Raw genomic sequence first — 16,425 nt, forward strand, 5'->3', positions numbered from 1 at the left:
TATCAGGAACGCCTTTGGCTGAAGCTGATCGGGGACGCGAGCTGGAACAGATGCGGGAACAAGAGATGCGATCAGAGTTTAGGGTTCGTCAGAACGCCGGCTAGGGTTAGGGTTTTAGAATTTTTCGATTTGGGTATTAGCTTAGGGAATTAGAGTTTCGTGCTGATAACGTGTTATAAAAGTAATGGAAAAATCTATCTTTATTCATAACATAGAGGTTCCTTATATAGAAGATTACACCGTCATAGATAAATGAAAAGATTACAAATCATAATCTCTTGGTTCTAAGTCATCCCAATGTCCTTCAGAATCTACATCAAATAATCTGTGCTTGGGCCTATCTTGAAATAATCGGCCCAGTAGTTTTCCTAATCAAAATAAAACTGTATGGCCCATTTACGTGACGTAACAAACATTTGGACAATTACTGGGTCCACATAAGACGGAAGTCTGACCAATCTAGAATCTCTTGCAGGACACTGAACTGAAGATACGATCTTCCCTTCTTTTGTTCTAATGTTAAAAAAATATCAACCGACGTCGAATGCTTCGTGTAGCAGATAACGCCAAGGGTCAATTCCGTAAATCTCGACAACAGACTTTCCGCCAAGCAGCTTCTTTAATCTCTCTCTCTCTCTCTCTGTTGCAAGATTGTTTGCATTCTCACTCTTTGTCTGAACAAAACACAACTTTAATGTTAGATCTGTCTTTTACGTCGCTACGAAGTCTTCTTTCCTTCCTTCGCATACCTTACTCAGTACTATCCCATTACCATAAAGCCCTAAACAATCTTCTTCTTCCTCGAGATCTCAAACTCAAATCAAATGGCGTCTCCGAATCCATACACCAAGCATCCTTCTCCTCCGCGAACCACCGCCGCCGCTACGCCGCCGTCTGTCTCCCCAGCCAGCGGAGGCTTCTTCTCTAAGTCTATCCTACTCGGTATGTTCCTTCTCGCCTTGCCGCTGTTCCCTTCTCAGGCTCCAGACTTCGTCGGAGAGACGGTTCTCACCAAGCTCTGGGAGCTGATTCACCTCCTGTTCGTCGGCATTGCCGTCGCTTACGGTTTGTTTAGTCGTATGAATGTTGAAGAATCAAATGTTGAGTCGAGGATGAGTTGTGTAGATGAGTCTTCCTTGTCTTACGTGTCTAGAATCCTCCAGGTTTCCTCTGTTTTCGACGAGGAGGAGGAAGAGGAGATGAATAAGTCTGAGTATGGTGAGATCAATCAAGTGCAAGCTTGGAACTCGCGGTATTTGCAAGGGAGGTCTAAGGTTGTTGTTGCTCGACCAGCTTATGGTCTTGATGGTCACGTTGTGCACCAGTCACTAGGCTTGCCGGTTAGGAGTTTAAGGTCGGCTCTTGAGGAGGAGAACGAGAAAGCTGAGGAGGAGGAGTCATTGGCTGCTGATGATGATGAGGTCATGGCTGCTGCTCCGTCTTCTCCGTGGCATTCTAGTCCTGAGATGATGGCAATGGGAGACGATGAAACCCGGTTTACGAGTCGGTCTAGTGTTTCTTCTTCTTCTTCATCACAAACTAGTTTTGAGTCCAATGATCAGAAGAACAGATACTCTCCTTCTCGTTCTGTTTCTGGAGATTCTTTAATCTCTAATGTGGAGGAAAAGAGTCTTCAGGGTTCATCACGGCCATCACTGTCTCTACCACCATCGCGAGAGTTAGTGAGGGATGATACTCATAGGCGTGTCTTACATTCTAGGCATTATAGTGATGGTTCTTTGTTAGAGGAAGATGTGAGGCAAGAAGGGTTTGAAGATGAACTAGAGGGAAGTAAAGACAGAGGAGGCTTTAGCAAGAAGGAACCAGGATCTAAATCACTTAAGCTCACTGCTGAAAGTTCCTTGAACAAGTCTCGCAGATCTTATCCTCCTGATCTCATCTCATCACCCGTTGATCATTCCACTGCTAGAAGACGGTATCTTCAGCAAAAGAGCGATGGCCATTTGTTTGAGAAAGGATTAGAGTCTGACCATAACAAGATGAGTGTCAAGAAGGTGCGGAGCCACGACTCTTTGGAGTTCCAACCAAGGAATGATAAAGCTTCAAGGCGTGCAATTCGTTCTTCTTCGCGAGGTGGCAGTGACACTTTGGTGGTGAAAGACAACAAAAGAAACTCAGAGGATGATGATGACTCTGAGGATTATGATAATACTAGAAATAAAGATCTTCCTGGTGATAACAAGGAAGTAACATCAAACAGTCCAAGATCTGAACCACAATCTTGGAGAAGTTCTAGTAAAGTTTCATCTAGAGGGAAGTCAGTGAGGACCATAAGATCTGATTCATCTGATGATAGGGCAGAGAGCCATGGAAGAACAAAACCAAGAAGACAATGGCAACAAGAACTAGCAATAGTACTACACCAGGAGAAGCATTCAGAAACTCTCACTACATCAGAGCCAGAAGATGATGATGTTATGGAAGAGAGTGAGGCAGAGCAACCTGAAGTAACCTTAGAGGAGGAAGAAGAAGAAGAAGAAGAAGAAGAAGATGTTGACGCTTGGGAAAGCCAGAGTAATGCAAGCAATGAGCATTACGAAGTTGATAGAAAAGCTGATGAGTTCATAGCCAAGTTCAGAGAACAGATTAGGTTGCAGAAACTTCATTCCGGTGAGCAACGTAGAGGAGGTGGCACTGGCGTTATCAGAAACAGACACTTCAGATGATACACACACTCACCATTGCTTCATTTTTACTTGTATTATTGTAATAATTTATTTGTCTGCATTGTTGATGAGAATCTTGAATCATCACTCTCTTTGTTTGAGGTTTATATTGTTGAATAAAATGATATTTTAATTTATTTATTAATGAATAATATTTTTACACTTTCCATTTACACTCAGACGTACTTCTAACATGTGGAGTACTTTGTCTCATAAAAATGTCTCTTGTACCCTCTAATTAAAAACACAAGTTAACTAAATTACTTTTCATTTTATTTTTGTTACGCTTTAAAACTTAAATCCAAAACATAATTTCTCTCTTACTTTTTTTTCTACTGAAAATCACTTTACTCTTTTAGAGCCCTAATCTAATAATTTGTCTCTTCTTTTTTCCATCGATTATACCCTAGCGACCAATTGCAATTGCTAACGCGGAGGCGGAAGTGGTAACAGAGATGGTGGAGAATCATCTTATGGAAGTGGAGGTCATGGTTACGGAAATGGAACTGACGAAAGTGATAACACAAGGTAAAGATGCGTATGGAGGTGTTGCTCGAGGTGGAGGCAGTCATGGAGGAGGTGAATTTTATGGTGATGGTGCTTATATAATCGGTGAAGAAAGAAGATCCATAAGTGGAAATAGACCATAAACCATAGGGTACGGAGGAGGTGGTGATAGAATAAGTGGCGGCAAAAAAGCTTATGGAAATGGTTATGCATGGAAGCGGTAGTGTTGAAGGATGTAGATATTGTATACAATTATAGATGACCACGGCACTCTTAACCACATGTTCTTGGACATCACACTTCCCCAAAGTCACACCCCTTCCCCCAACCACAAGTTCTCCACCCACACTAACATTAACCACACACCACCCAACCAAAGTACAAATCCCCATCCACCCCGAGACAAGTGTCTACTTGTTTCAATAATAGCCGTTTGATTTCTTTTATAAACTTTTAACCTAACGGTTCTAACACAATCTCACTGTTCAATAAATTTACTAAACTAACACACTCAAAGCAAATTAACTTTTGGCTATTTTACGTGTAGTCAGTATCGAACCAGAACTTAGCATTTCTATCGTCCACACAAAGGCAATAAAAGAAGAAAAAAATCAAAAGTAAAGCACAAAATACACTTCATGAAAAAAGTGTCTCAACACGAGAAAGACACATGAGAAAGTAACCAATATTGTAATCTTCTACTCGGACTGTTTTGAGTCTTTGACTAATGATCAGAGCGAATGTTCTGTCTAGGGAAAAACAATTGGGAGTAAATTGTAATAAACTAAAAATAGAGGGGGTAAAGAGAAATTATCCGTGAAATGAAACGCAGGAGAAGTTAGGATAACATTGGATGTTGCAGGAATCCACCGGAGGGAGAAAGAAAGCTATGCTGACGATTCTATCAAACCCTCTCTCTCCGAAGCTTACAACTCTATGTGAGTTCTTGTCTCAATCTTCCAACTTAGTAAGCAGTAAAGTAAGTTCAAGCTTGTGAGTTCTTTCTTGTAGGTGAAAGCCTCGGGATCTTGAAATGTCGGAGTAAAAGCTCGACGTGTTGTTCATTGAGTCAAGAACCAAAGTACCAAAGGTAAATTACTTTTGGTCTGTTCTTTGGTTGTGCCATTGTTGATGACGATAAGGGTTTTAAAAATTGCAGTTTGAGTAGGAGGAATCTTGTTTATGTATTGGTTACTTCACCGTGTTTGTTTCCGGCGTTACCTTCGTATGCGAAGACTAAATCAAAGAGCCCTTATGACGAGAGAAGGTTACTAGAACAGAACAAGAGGATACAAAGAGAGAACAATGCTCCTGATGAGTTTCCCAACTTTGTTAGAGAAGGTTTAAACGCTTCTTATTACGTTTCTCATTTTGAGTTAAGATCGTGTTGGCAACTTATTGTTTTTGTTTTCTTTTTGTGTTTTTTTTTGTTCTTTTTGTTGTTGTTGTTGATGATAGTGCAGGTTTTGAGGTAAAGGTAGTAGCTTCAGATAATTACATAAAGGCTGATTCAGGCCTTATTTATCGAGATTTCGATGTTGGTCAAGGTGAATGCCCTAAAGATGGTCAGCAGGTACATTATCTCAAAGCTAGATCAAATCCAAGAAAGACTAGAATTGGTTATGTCTGAAGAAACACTTAAAACATTATTATGGTGTTTGTTTGACAGGTGACTTTTCACTATATTGGATACAATGAGTCAGGAAGACGAATAGACAGTACTTACATTCAGGGCTCTCCTGCTAAAATCCGCATGGGAACCAATGCACTTGTTCCAGGTAAGTTTAAAAGATATGATGCATTCTAATGTGTATGATGTTAATTGTTAAATGAAGAATTGTTTGTGTACTAATGCAGGATTTGAAATGGGCATTCGTGACATGAAGCCTGGTGGACGTAGAAGGATCATCATCCCTCCAGAACTGGGACCTCCGGTTAGTTCCTGCTTCATACGCTTTAGGAAGCTGTTCTTGACTGTACATTGTTCTACGCGGACCCAGCCCTAATTTTAAGTGGGGTCAATATGTTGCTTAAGTAAAAAATAAATGTTAAAGAGGGGTCAAGATGGAATCGAACCTGGATGTTTGTGGGTTCAATAGGTGGATGTTACCACTGGGAGCTACTGAATTTATATGAAAATCAAGCACAAACCAAAGTTTTTATCAAATTTTTGTTCAAATTTTTGTGGTGTCATTTGTCACTTCTATACTATAAACTCTTTTTTTGCTGAAACATTCATTCAGTTGAATATGCATTTACATAACATCAACGATAGTTTGTTATCAAATGGAAGGTCTAGCTTGAGCCTGCTCAATTAGGACGTGTGTAAATTGATAAACATCAATCTTTTACCTGTCTTCATCTAAGGACTAAGGTTGATTATATATTTTTGACTAATAAAATTTTGTTGTCTTCATGATTTGGATGTAACCAGGTGGGACCTTCGACCTTCTTCAGCTCGAAGCAATTTGAAGTTTTTGACGTGGAGCTGGTTAGTATCCAGAACTGTGAGAGGAGGACAATAGTAGGATTCTACTCAGATGTCACTTGCAATTAACTACCTGAGTGATGTTATCATCACTAATTTTCATTGAATATGTACTCTTGGTTATTCTCTCAAACTCTAGAACTGCAAAAAGGAAAATAAACAAACAAAACTTTTTGTTTTATTTTTTTTCTTACGCTTTGATCTTGTGGGGTGAAAAATTACAGAGGTAGCAAGATCATGTAAAGTATTTGACCTTTTGATAAACATAGTTATCGTTTCGGCCTCGTCAAGTTAAAGCCCATCTATCCCCCAGGCCCAGCTTTATCCTCTCTTCTTTACCTTTCCTTGTTTTATATCTTTTAACCCCAACTTTTGGCACTCTTTAAGATTCACCCCCAAACAATTAATTAACTCTAAAAAGAAAAGATAGATTGTAATTTGAAACGGTAGATGTTTAATGCTCCTCACATTTTGATTTTTGAAAACTCCAATTTTGTGATTTCATATAAAGACCAGGTGGAAACTGTTATTATTTGTAAAAACAACAGACAGCAAAATAGTTTGGAAGGGTAAACTAGTAATTGTTGCAATGAGACTCAGACGACACTAAACCTTTAGTATAAGCCAGAAGGTTGGACATTCTTCAATTCCCTTAAAACCCTAAAGTCTTATCTCGCCGTCTTCTCTACACTTTTTCTGCAAAAACAGAGTTGCAGGTCATCGGAAAATCGACGTGCTCTCGGCAACTTCTTCTTCTCTACTATCCTCTTGCTCTTGGACGCCGTCTACTTTCACTAGGGGTTCCTCTGTCTTTAACGTGAGAAACTTTAGCCTTTTTGCCGTTTCTATTCGTCGGTTTCTTCAAGCTCTGTTGTTTGATTCTACGGCTTTGTTGTGACCGTACTTGCAGCGTTAAAGCCATCTAAACATGTCGTCGCTACGGAATGCTGTTCCACGGCCAGCTCATAAGGAGCGTTCCCAACCGTAAGCCACTTATAATTATTGCTCTCTTCTTAAAGTCTGTATTTTTAATTAACGTATCAGGCAAGCGAGGAAGAAGTTTGGGCTCCTCGAGAAGCATAAGGACTATGTCATCCGAGCCAAAGCTTACCACCAAAAGGAAGACATTAAAAAGGTACAATCTTTTTACTTATGATAGATATGTTTGTTGACACCTCATAGATAGTGTGTGAGGCGTTGCTTCTTTTTGGTTTAGTTGATTGATTGATATATCTGTGAAACTGCTTTAGAAACCATAGACGGCAGTTTAACTCTCTCACATAGGCTCAGTTTTGTCTCTCTTACGCCTTTTTTTTTTTTTTTTTGCAGAAACTTAAGCAGAAGGCGGCTTTCAAGAATCCAGATGAATTCTACTATAAGATGATCAATAGTAAAACTGTTGATGGAGTTCATAGACCAAAGTAGTAACCTTATTTGAAGCCTCTCACATTTTTTTTCTATGTCCTTTGCTAAGCTCATGGTTTCTCCTAACTCTTTTTGATTGGACTCAGGGAAGAGATAAACAAGTACAGTGCAGAAGAGCTTATGATCATGAAGACCCAAGATATTGGATATGTGTTCCAGAAATGGCAGAGTGAGAAAAACGTAAGTCTATCTTTCTCTCTTCAGTGCAATTGGTTTTTGTTTAGACATCAGAGACTCAGAGTCATATTTATCCCTTTTTTCCCCTCTTTTGTAGAAAATTGATAAGCTTACTGCATCACTGCAATGTACGGAGGACCAGCCTAGCCGTAGACATGTCTACTTTGCAGAAGACAGGTTACTTTCAACTTTTTACTTCTTTCTTCACTTTATCTGAAGTCTTCTGTTATGCTTAGTAGTAAGTTGGTACCATATTGTATGCGTTGCCTTGTGATCTGTAACTCTTGTTTTTTTCTCTTTATCAGAGAGGAAGCTAGAGAGCTGGAGTTGCAAGCTAGAAGCAAAAGTGATATCTCCGCCATACATATTCCGAAAGATATTAAAAAGTATGTCTCTGAAACATACATTAGATGTTTTATGAAGTATAAAATGGACAAGCAATACTCATCATCATCTTCTTCAATCTCTTAAAACCAGGAAAATGGATAGATCATACAGAGATCTCGAGGCAAGGAAGAGCAGGGCAAAAGATTTGGAGAAACTATACATGGATATGTCAATGCAGAAGGAGTTACAGGTAAATTATACCATTCATCTCAAATCTTATGAGTGTATCTTTGCTTTAACGTAATGGTGAACATCTCTGATTAAAAAAACTCTTTCTATTGCGTAGAAAAAGGGTCGCAAACGTAAGCTGCGTGAGGACGAGGTACTCAACCCAAATGGTAAACCGGTTTACAAATGGAAAGCAGATCGAAAACGCTGAAGTTAAAAAGCTTTCATGGTTGTGTAGTATCTCTTCACAACATGTTTTTGATCTAAGTTTTACTATAGTTTCTTCATCTCCAGAACTTGAAATGAGAATTTCTGATAGGACACTGTTGTTAAGCTAATTAGTTAATGTGATTGATGAAACTTGAAACACATGGAGCTAAAGCAGTTGTGAAACATCCAAAGATACAGACCATTAATGATGTATTCCTTTAAATAGAAAGTAGGGGGATGGAAAAGAAGGTTGGTATTAATAGCAACCAGCAAGGTGCTTCTTTTCTCTTGTGTTTTGTTTTTGCTTTAAATATGCAAATCTTACTCAAAAGGGAAAGTGCAATTTGATTTGTTATTTTTGGTTTCTTCTCGATTTGTGTTTGTTTTACTACAAAGTAACGGAGAGATTACATGATTTCTTAAGTAAAGAAGATATTGTCCCTTTGGCATAAATCACATGTCTGGCACACATGGTTTATTGATTATTTTCCATTTTTACTAGAGAAAACGTTAAATATTCTTAAATTACTATTTAAGAAACATCATAAAAACGATTAATTAACTATGAGAAAATAGTAACTATTAAAGGCGTAAGACCCATGTTATGATATGCGTTATTGCTACTAAAACATCGAATCTATCTTAAAAATCACCTCTGACAAATAGGAAAATCTCTAGTATCAGAAAACTATTTATTATTTACAGAACAAAATTTATACAAATGATGAATTCATTAAATAGATTATACTTATACGTATACACATTTTGAAGTTAAATACCAGGAAATGTAATTACTAATTTAAAAAGAAAGATATGACAAGCTGTTTAATCTATCATTATGAATATGACAGATACTTTATGGTTTACGTATTAAAAAAATCTGTAAAAATAGTGTTAAATTAGTTATATTTTATAATTGAACACATAAAAATTATACGTGCAAAAAAATTATTAATACTAATCAATATTAAAATTTTAATATAATTTGTTAATTGCGCGAAAATTTCATTGGTTATTACATACATAATAAATCATTTTCTCAGATATGATTTGAAGTGTTTATATACTAATTTATCATTAAAAAAACTTATCTTAAAACTTACAAAAACTTCAAAGAAAATTTGTAATATTATGGAAAAAAAATTATTTACTCATAAAAAAATTGAGAAGAAAAGAGGAGTGGTAAATGGTAATATATAATGTACCGTGCAAAGGAGGTGATTGATGCTCTTTTACAATCACAATTTTGCCTATATGAGCTCTCTCTTCTCGTTTCAACACCGTCTCTCTCTCTCTCTTCTCTTCACCTTCATTCCCCAATTCCTCAGATTCTTCTCTCTCTGCCGCTGGGAATAAATTAACACAAAGTTCCCCTCTTTTTGCTCCAAAGGTGATTACTTTAACGTGTTCTGATTATACCCTTTTGCGTATTTGATGGTTTCTAATGTGTTGGAGAGTTTTTCTCTGCGCTCTTTGCTTGAATTCTCTCCGACCCTCATCACTCTTTCACCTTTTGAATCAATTGGAGTTTCTGTGTATTGAATTGGAACAGAAAGGCCAGAGCTTTTGCTTGTCTTAGTCCTTATCTATTCGAGGGTTTCTGTTGAGCATTGGTTTGTTGAATTTGGTTTCTATTGTTATTAGCAATTGGGATCTAAATTTGAGTTCTTTGATCTCTTGTAGGATCTCTATGATGATGATGATGCTTTGATGTTTGTAACTTCAAGAGGATCCGGTCAAGATATGAGTCGTAGGGTGCGTCAGAGAGTGGAGGAGAATAAGGTAGTTTCACCAAGTTGTTGTTCTGTGATTGGCTATGAAGATTTAGCACCTAAGGCTCAACACTATGTGGATTGGACTAGTTTGTCTTACGACACTGTGCTTCTTCTGTTTACTCGGTTGAACTACCGAGACCGAGCTAGCTTAGCATCCACCTGCAGGACATGGAGAAGCCTCGGCGCTTCCTCTTGTCTCTGGACCTCATTGGATCTCCGTCCCCACAAGTTTGATCTCTCAATGGCCTCTTCTCTTTCAACTAGGTGTGCTAACCTTCACAAGGTTCGGTTCCGGGGCCTCGACTCTGCTGACGCCATAGTTAACCTCAGAGCGAGGAATCTGAGGGAGATAAGCGGCGACTACTGCAGGAAGATAACAGATGCCACATTGTCTATGATCGCCGCGCGCCACGAAGCTCTCGAGAGCCTCCAGCTTGGACCAGACTTCTGCGAGAGGATCACCAGTGATGCTGTTAAAGTCATCGCCTTCTGCTGCCCCAAGCTTAGAAAGCTTAGGCTTTCGGGAATGAGAGATGTTAACTCCGAGGCGATTGAGTCTCTATCCAAGCACTGTCCACAGCTCAGTGATGTTGGATTCTTGGATTGCCTGAACATCAACGAGGAAGCATTGGGGAAAGTGGCGTCTCTTCGTTACCTCTCTGTTGCTGGGACGATAAGCATGAACTGGAGAGTTGCAGCAGAGAGCTGGGAGAAGCTTCCGAGGCTAACAGCTTTGGATGCTTCTAGAACCAGCGTTGACCATGTATCGGTTTCAAGGCTGTTTAAATCATCTCAGAGTTTGAGAGTTGTGTGTGCTTTGAACTGCCCTTTGCTAGAACACGATGTGAACTTCAAAGGGAAGCTTCTGATTGCTAAATTCGACGATAACTCGAAGATGCCAAATGATATATTCTCTCACTGGAGAGATCTGATAAGCAATGACGAAACAATGCGTTGGATTGAGTGGATCATTTCTCATTCCCTTCTAAGAATGGCGGAGAGCAACTCTCAGGCACTGAACAACTTCTGGCTCAACCATGGAGCTAAGCTGCTTCTCAGGCTAATGCAAAGCTCGCAAGAGGACGTACAAGAGAGAGCGGCCACAGGGCTCGCGACTTTCATCGTTGTGGATGACGAGAACGCTAGCATAGACTGCGGAAGAGCAGAAGCGGTTATGAGAGACGGAGGCATCAGACTTCTTCTGACACTTGCTAAGTCTTGGCGCGAAGGTCTTCAGTCAGAAGCTGCGAAGGCTATTGCGAACTTGTCGGTGAACGCTAACGTTGCAAAGGCTGTTGCTGAGGAAGGAGGGATCGATGTGCTCGCTGGTTTGGCGAAGTCTATGAATAGACTTGTGGCTGAGGAAGCTGCTGGTGGACTGTGGAATCTCTCTGTTGGAGAAGAGCATAAGGTACTATAAAGAGTTGTTTAAAACACACATGAATGAACCTTTTGCTCTCTAACTAACATTGTTTTTTTTTTTTTTTGTATTAGAATGAAATTGCTAAAGCTGGAGGAGTGAATGCATTAGTCAAGCTTATATTTAGATGGCCAAATGGCTGTGATGGAGTTCTGGTACACTCTTGCCACCTTAATGGCCTCTCACTTTTGGCTAAGTACTATCAAAACTAGTACTTGGTTGGTTACACAAAGATTTATATTCTACTCTTCTTTGGCTTTGATTAGGAGCGTGCTGCTGGGGCATTAGCTAACTTAGCAGCAGATGATAAATGTAGCACTGAAGTTGCAAGAGCAGGAGGTGTGCATGCCTTGGTGATGCTAGCTCGAAATTGCAAGTATGAAGGAGCACAAGAACAGGTACTTCCTTGTCTATGGTTGTGGTGATTTTGAGGTAGGATGCTAGTGACTGTGGTGACAAGCCTTTTCTTTTTTTATTCTCAGGCGGCTCGTGCTTTGGCTAATCTGGCTGCTCATGGTGATAGCAACAACAACAATGCTGCCGTTGGACAAGAGGCTGGTGCATTAGAAGCTCTTGTTCAGCTGACGAAGTCGCCTCATGAAGGTGTTCAACAAGAAGCTGCTGGTGCTCTTTGGAATTTGTCATTTGATGACAAGAATAGAGAATCCATTGCTGCTTTTGGTGGTGTTGAAGCCTTGGTAACATGTTTCCTTCTATTTTCATTTATGTGTGTTCACCTTACATCTTCAGGAAACTTATCACTTTGTTTTTTGATTATATATATATATATATAATAGGTTGCACTTGCCAAGTCCTGTTCAGATGCATCCACAGGTCTGCAAGAGAGAGCAGCTGGTGCTCTTTGGGGTCTATCAGTCTCAGAAGCAAACAGGTTCAACCATTTGAAATTTTTTATTAATGCAAAAGTAATTACATAACACCTTAGTGATAATCTTATAACCTTTTGGTGTTTCTATCAGCATTGCAATTGGACAAGAAGGTGGTATACCGCCTCTAATTGCTCTTGCAGGATCTGAAGCTGAGGTAAAAAAGAAAACATTTTGTTTCCCATAAGCTGTCATCTCCTCTGGTCTCTTGGGTTTATAATCTAATCCATCTTTTTACCTTTCTTTTTTCCAAGGATGTACATGAAACTGCTGCAGGAGCTTTGTGGAACCTTGCTTTCAACCCTGGTAATGCTCTCCGGATTGTGGCTGAAGGAGGAGTTACAGCGCTTGTTCACCTTTGTTCCTCTTCTGTGTCCAAAATGGCTCGTTTCATGGCTGCATTAGCGTTAGCATACATGTTTGATGGAAGGTTATCAAAGCTTCATATCGACATTCAAGATTACATTCTCTCTTTTGTGCCTAAGCCTTATCTTATCTACACAGGATGGATGAATATGCGATGATAGGGACTTCGTCTGAAAGTGCATCTAAGAGTGTTAGCTTGGCTGGTGCTAGAATAAAAGCTCTGAAACACATTGAGAGCTTCGTTACAACTTTCATGGAACCTCAAGTCTTTGCAGCTGCTGCTTTATCATCTGCTCCATCTATGCTAGCACAAGTCTCGGAGAAAGTTAGAATCCCAGAAGCTGGCCACTTGAGATGCAGCGGTTCCGAAATTGGAAGATTTGTTACAATGCTGCGGAACCCTTCTCCTATACTCAAAGCATGTGCAGCTTTTGCGCTTGTCCAGGTACATATATATAAGTTTAGTTTTGGTGTGTGGTTTTAAAACTACTTGCAGTTTGGTACTAACTTGTGAAAGTGCAGTTTACAATACCGGGAGGTAGACACGCAATGCATCACGCAAGCTTGATGCAGAACGCTGGAGAAGCGAGGATCTTGCGTTCTGCAGCTGCGGCTGCGAACATGCCTCGTGAGGCTAAGATATTTGCGAAGATTGTGCTTAGGAATCTGGAGCATCATCACCAGGCAGAATGTTCAAAAGGAAAGAAAAGTGTCATCTTATAATAGGATTTGATGAGCCTTTTGTTTTATTAGCATATTTGTTTTAGTGAATAGAAGAATGTATCTCTCCGAACCATATACATGTCAAGAGAAAGGCTTATGCTGCAAAACACAAAAAAACCATCAAGACTTTTGGGTCTCAGAAGATGTGTTTGGACAAAGAAAGGTGTTGTGATACTATAGTCTGTGGACTTAAAATGTTTATTTATCTCCTTCAGAGATATTTTTCTGTAATAAAAGACCTTAGGGATTGATTGGTGTTCTTGTGACAAAAATATTTAGCTTTTTTATATCATAAAACTAGGGTCGGCCTGTCCTACGAACGGGATATACTTTACTTGTGATTTAGCATTTTTTTTTTTTTTTTATGATTTTGTGTTTGTGTTTTAGATTTGCATTTGCAAAAGATGTGTATGAAAATGATTTTTGTCTTTTAAAAATTTTTGGTAAAAAATGATTTTTGTCTTTTAAAAATTTTTGGTAAAAAATGATTATATGTGATAAGATATATTTTTCTTGTTTACGGTAGTAGTTTCTGTTGTCCAAAAAATTAACTTTATGATACTATATATTAGTTGAATTTTATCTACTTAATTAAATTAGGGAAATTTGCCAATATGGAACTAAATCTCTAAAGTATTGTCCCTTTAGAACTAAATTAATTTTTCACACATTTGGACAGTGACTACCCTTTTTGTATATAAAAATTCATAAGATTTTTTTTACAAAGGAAAAAAATATGGAAAAATAGTTAACTTAATGTAGATAAGCATGTGCATGTGAGAAAAATATTTTTGACATCAAAAGATGTTTACATAATAATTTGAAAAATTGGCTAAATGTGCTAGTTAACCATATCTGCCATCTACGGCGGTTTAGAATACGTAATCTGAAAGAAACACAATGTTCTAAGGCATGTAGGCTGCATATTATAACGGAAACGTATACAACTAGTAAGGCAGAATATGAAGTTCACGATTTCCTCTATGCTCTATATTTCTGGTAGATTTAAAACACTAAACAATGTCATCTCATCAACCGCGCTAGAAAATAAAATCTAAATCCTTCCTTATTATAAACCACGCAAGAAAATACAATCTACAACATGTCTTTATATCTACTGTAGTAGTATATAACATCCTATTTATTATTCTATTTTCTAAATTGGTAGAATGCAAGTTCTATAACGGTTAGTAAACAAAATCCGGAAATCTTGGTAAAAACGGTTATGAAATATTCTCTAAATCTTTTAAATATTTTGTTTTCCTTTTTTAATTGTTATTTTTCCTAAATTGTGGTCTTCTTCATCGTTGTCTAACGATTTCTTCTTTTTTTTTTCTTCTTCTCTAATTTTTTCCTATCTAAACTATGGATTCACAAGAAGAGGTTGAATGGTGTGACAAAGAGAAGACCAATGGAAATGATGTGCGATTTTCTTTGGTGGATTTTGTGAAGGAGGGTCAACATTTTATTTCGAAAACGCTTTTGAAGGCAGAGATATCCTATTCTTTGGCATGGGATGCACGTGAGTATGCAATCAACAAAGTGAAAGGCCTTCCAGAGGAAGGCTATGAAAAAATTCCCAAATACTTGCACATGATGAGGGAAGCTAATCCAGGGTCACACACGTCTTATGAAAGGGATTCTGAAGGGCGATTCAGATTCCTCTTCATCTCCTTTGGTCAGAGTCTTCGCGGTTTCTACGTTTCTATTCGGAAAGTTATTGTTGTGGATGGGACGTTCTTGAAGAGCAAATACAAAGGGGTATTAATGGTTGCTACTGCATTAGATGGAAACTCTAGTTTATATCATATTGCATTTGGAGTTGTCGACTCAGAGAATGACCTTGCGTGGAACTGGTTTATGAGACAACTTAATGCGGTCATTGCTGACGAGCATAGTTTAGCTTTTGTGTCTGATAGGAATTCCTCGATTGATAAAGCTATTGCTAACGTTTACCCGCAAGCTCATCACGGAATTTGCATTCACCACTTGCTGAATAATGTCGTAACATATTTTAGTGGGAAAGGTGTGGCTGGTTTGGTTGCAAAGGCTTCTAAAGCTTATCGAGCTGCTGATTTTCGTAAGCTGTTCACTGCTATTTACTCTATTAGTCCTGAAATTGGAAATTATCTAATAGAAGCCGATGTGAGGAAGTGGGCTCGTTGTCAATTCCCGGGTTACAGGTATGATATCAACACTACTAACCCTGCGGAGTCGATAAATTCTGCTTTGCGTACGCCTAGAGAGTTTCCAGTAATACCTCTAATGGACAGCATTAGGGAAATGATGACTCGATGGTTTTTCCAACGTAGAACTTTAAGTTCTAAGCACTCGAAGCCACTGACCATTGCTGTGGAGAAGAAGATAGACAGAAGGATTGAGAAGGGTAAAAAGTTTAAGGTCTTCCCGATTAGCGATGACAGGTTTTTGGTTCAAGGTGACACTTTTGACTGCATGGTTGACTTGGTCAGACGCACGTGTTCTTGTGGGAAGTTTGATCTGATGAAAATCCCATGCAGGCACGCCATAAAAGCAGGCTTCAGTGTTGGAATACAAGCACACACACTCACAGACGACATATACACTACTGCGTCATGGCGCACGGCTTATGAAGAAAGCATAAATCCTATTGGTGTCCCTGAAGATGCTTGGACTGTTCCATCTCATGTGGAGCAGACGAAAGTCCTTCCTCCAGAGTCTAGACGAGCTGCAGGTAGAAGAAAGAAACGCAGATACGAGACAACCGAAGATAAGATCCGTTCGTCACAGAAGAGAAAGCAACTGTAAGAGTCAAATAAAACAGTGAAATAAGGTAGTAACTAAAGGAGTAAAATGGTAACTAAAAGAGTCAAATAAAATCACCAAACAACAATATACTTCCTACACAAGTCATAACGGAAAGAATTTTATTCAAGTTCCACTAGAGCACTTGAAATTATCTTCGGGGGAGTAAATTTTGCCATCCTTTCAATAAGGACAGGATCAATATCAGCTTCCCATAGGTCATAAGCAATCTTCTGCCGCGCTTCACGAATGTTGTTGTCATTCACCAGGGAAAAGTCCATGCCTAGAAGATGGCATTCAATGTGCTTCAAGGCATATACTCCACAGTCACTGCTACTTTTGTTCAATAAGAAGGGCATTGAGACGTAGGAGATGGTATACTGCTTGACTTGATACTGTCGACTCTTAGAAGACTGAATGG

General features: G+C 38.9%; 5 protein-coding genes across 6 annotated transcripts; all 5 read left to right on the top strand.

Annotated features, from left to right (window-relative positions):
• Positions 1 to 494: 494 nt before the first annotated feature.
• Positions 495 to 2,824, top strand: LOC106337392 (transcriptional regulator ATRX). Its single transcript, XM_013776488.1, has one exon. The coding sequence runs from the start codon at positions 825 to 827 to the stop codon at positions 2,685 to 2,687; it is 1,863 nt and encodes a 620-aa protein (XP_013631942.1). The 5' UTR covers positions 495 to 824; the 3' UTR covers positions 2,688 to 2,824.
• Positions 2,825 to 3,977: 1,153 nt separating this feature from the next.
• On the top strand, positions 3,978 to 5,960 carry LOC106339589 (peptidyl-prolyl cis-trans isomerase FKBP20-2, chloroplastic). Its single transcript, XM_013778427.1, has 7 exons — positions 3,978 to 4,132; positions 4,206 to 4,284; positions 4,354 to 4,535; positions 4,658 to 4,767; positions 4,864 to 4,972; positions 5,052 to 5,128; positions 5,629 to 5,960. The coding sequence occupies exons 1-7, from the start codon at positions 4,048 to 4,050 to the stop codon at positions 5,749 to 5,751; spliced, it is 765 nt and encodes a 254-aa protein (XP_013633881.1). The 5' UTR covers positions 3,978 to 4,047; the 3' UTR covers positions 5,752 to 5,960.
• Positions 5,961 to 6,341: 381 nt separating this feature from the next.
• On the top strand, positions 6,342 to 8,208 carry LOC106339874 (probable U3 small nucleolar RNA-associated protein 11). Its single transcript, XM_013778739.1, has 9 exons — positions 6,342 to 6,499; positions 6,593 to 6,666; positions 6,727 to 6,817; positions 7,012 to 7,103; positions 7,194 to 7,287; positions 7,382 to 7,461; positions 7,590 to 7,670; positions 7,762 to 7,861; positions 7,958 to 8,208. The coding sequence occupies exons 2-9, from the start codon at positions 6,611 to 6,613 to the stop codon at positions 8,048 to 8,050; spliced, it is 687 nt and encodes a 228-aa protein (XP_013634193.1). The 5' UTR covers positions 6,342 to 6,499; positions 6,593 to 6,610; the 3' UTR covers positions 8,051 to 8,208.
• A 1,086-nt stretch (positions 8,209 to 9,294) lies between these two features.
• LOC106342324 (protein ARABIDILLO 2) lies at positions 9,295 to 13,471 on the top strand. Of its 2 annotated transcripts, none has more exons than XM_013781217.1 (10): positions 9,295 to 9,440; positions 9,725 to 11,235; positions 11,319 to 11,399; positions 11,511 to 11,642; positions 11,727 to 11,942; positions 12,042 to 12,136; positions 12,225 to 12,288; positions 12,386 to 12,561; positions 12,636 to 12,942; positions 13,020 to 13,471. In XM_013781217.1, the coding sequence occupies exons 2-10, from the start codon at positions 9,760 to 9,762 to the stop codon at positions 13,218 to 13,220; spliced, it is 2,748 nt and encodes a 915-aa protein (XP_013636671.1). In that variant the 5' UTR covers positions 9,295 to 9,440; positions 9,725 to 9,759; the 3' UTR covers positions 13,221 to 13,471. The 2 variants fall into 2 exon arrangements, with proteins under 2 accessions (XP_013636671.1, XP_013636672.1); XM_013781218.1 differs by having other exon boundaries at positions 9,295 to 9,439; positions 9,733 to 11,235.
• Positions 13,472 to 14,585: 1,114 nt separating this feature from the next.
• LOC106338511 lies at positions 14,586 to 16,007 on the top strand. Its single transcript, XM_013777469.1, has one exon. The coding sequence runs from the start codon at positions 14,586 to 14,588 to the stop codon at positions 16,005 to 16,007; it is 1,422 nt and encodes a 473-aa protein (XP_013632923.1).
• Positions 16,008 to 16,425: the final 418 nt, after the last annotated feature.

The sequence above is a fragment of the Brassica oleracea genome, chromosome C4 (genome assembly GCF_000695525.1).
Source record: "Brassica oleracea var. oleracea cultivar TO1000 chromosome C4, BOL, whole genome shotgun sequence".
NCBI lineage: Eukaryota > Viridiplantae > Streptophyta > Magnoliopsida > Brassicales > Brassicaceae > Brassica > Brassica oleracea.

Coding starts and splice junctions, on each gene's coding strand:
- LOC106339874 (XM_013778739.1), top strand. CDS start 6,611: ATGTCGTCGCTACGGAATGCTGTTCCACGGCCAGCTCATAAGGAGCGT. Junction 6,667..6,726: donor CATAAGGAGCGTTCCCAACC/GTAAGCCACTTA, acceptor TTAACGTATCAG/GCAAGCGAGGAAGAAGTTTG. Junction 7,671..7,761: donor ATTCCGAAAGATATTAAAAA/GTATGTCTCTGA, acceptor TCTTAAAACCAG/GAAAATGGATAGATCATACA.
- LOC106339589 (XM_013778427.1), top strand. CDS start 4,048: ATGTTGCAGGAATCCACCGGAGGGAGAAAGAAAGCTATGCTGACGATT. Junction 4,768..4,863: donor GCCCTAAAGATGGTCAGCAG/GTACATTATCTC, acceptor TTTGTTTGACAG/GTGACTTTTCACTATATTGG. Junction 4,973..5,051: donor AACCAATGCACTTGTTCCAG/GTAAGTTTAAAA, acceptor GTACTAATGCAG/GATTTGAAATGGGCATTCGT.
- LOC106337392 (XM_013776488.1), top strand. CDS start 825: ATGGCGTCTCCGAATCCATACACCAAGCATCCTTCTCCTCCGCGAACC.
- LOC106342324 (XM_013781217.1), top strand. CDS start 9,760: ATGTTTGTAACTTCAAGAGGATCCGGTCAAGATATGAGTCGTAGGGTG. Junction 12,137..12,224: donor TCAGTCTCAGAAGCAAACAG/GTTCAACCATTT, acceptor TGTTTCTATCAG/CATTGCAATTGGACAAGAAG. Junction 12,289..12,385: donor TTGCAGGATCTGAAGCTGAG/GTAAAAAAGAAA, acceptor CTTTTTTCCAAG/GATGTACATGAAACTGCTGC.
- LOC106338511 (XM_013777469.1), top strand. CDS start 14,586: ATGGATTCACAAGAAGAGGTTGAATGGTGTGACAAAGAGAAGACCAAT.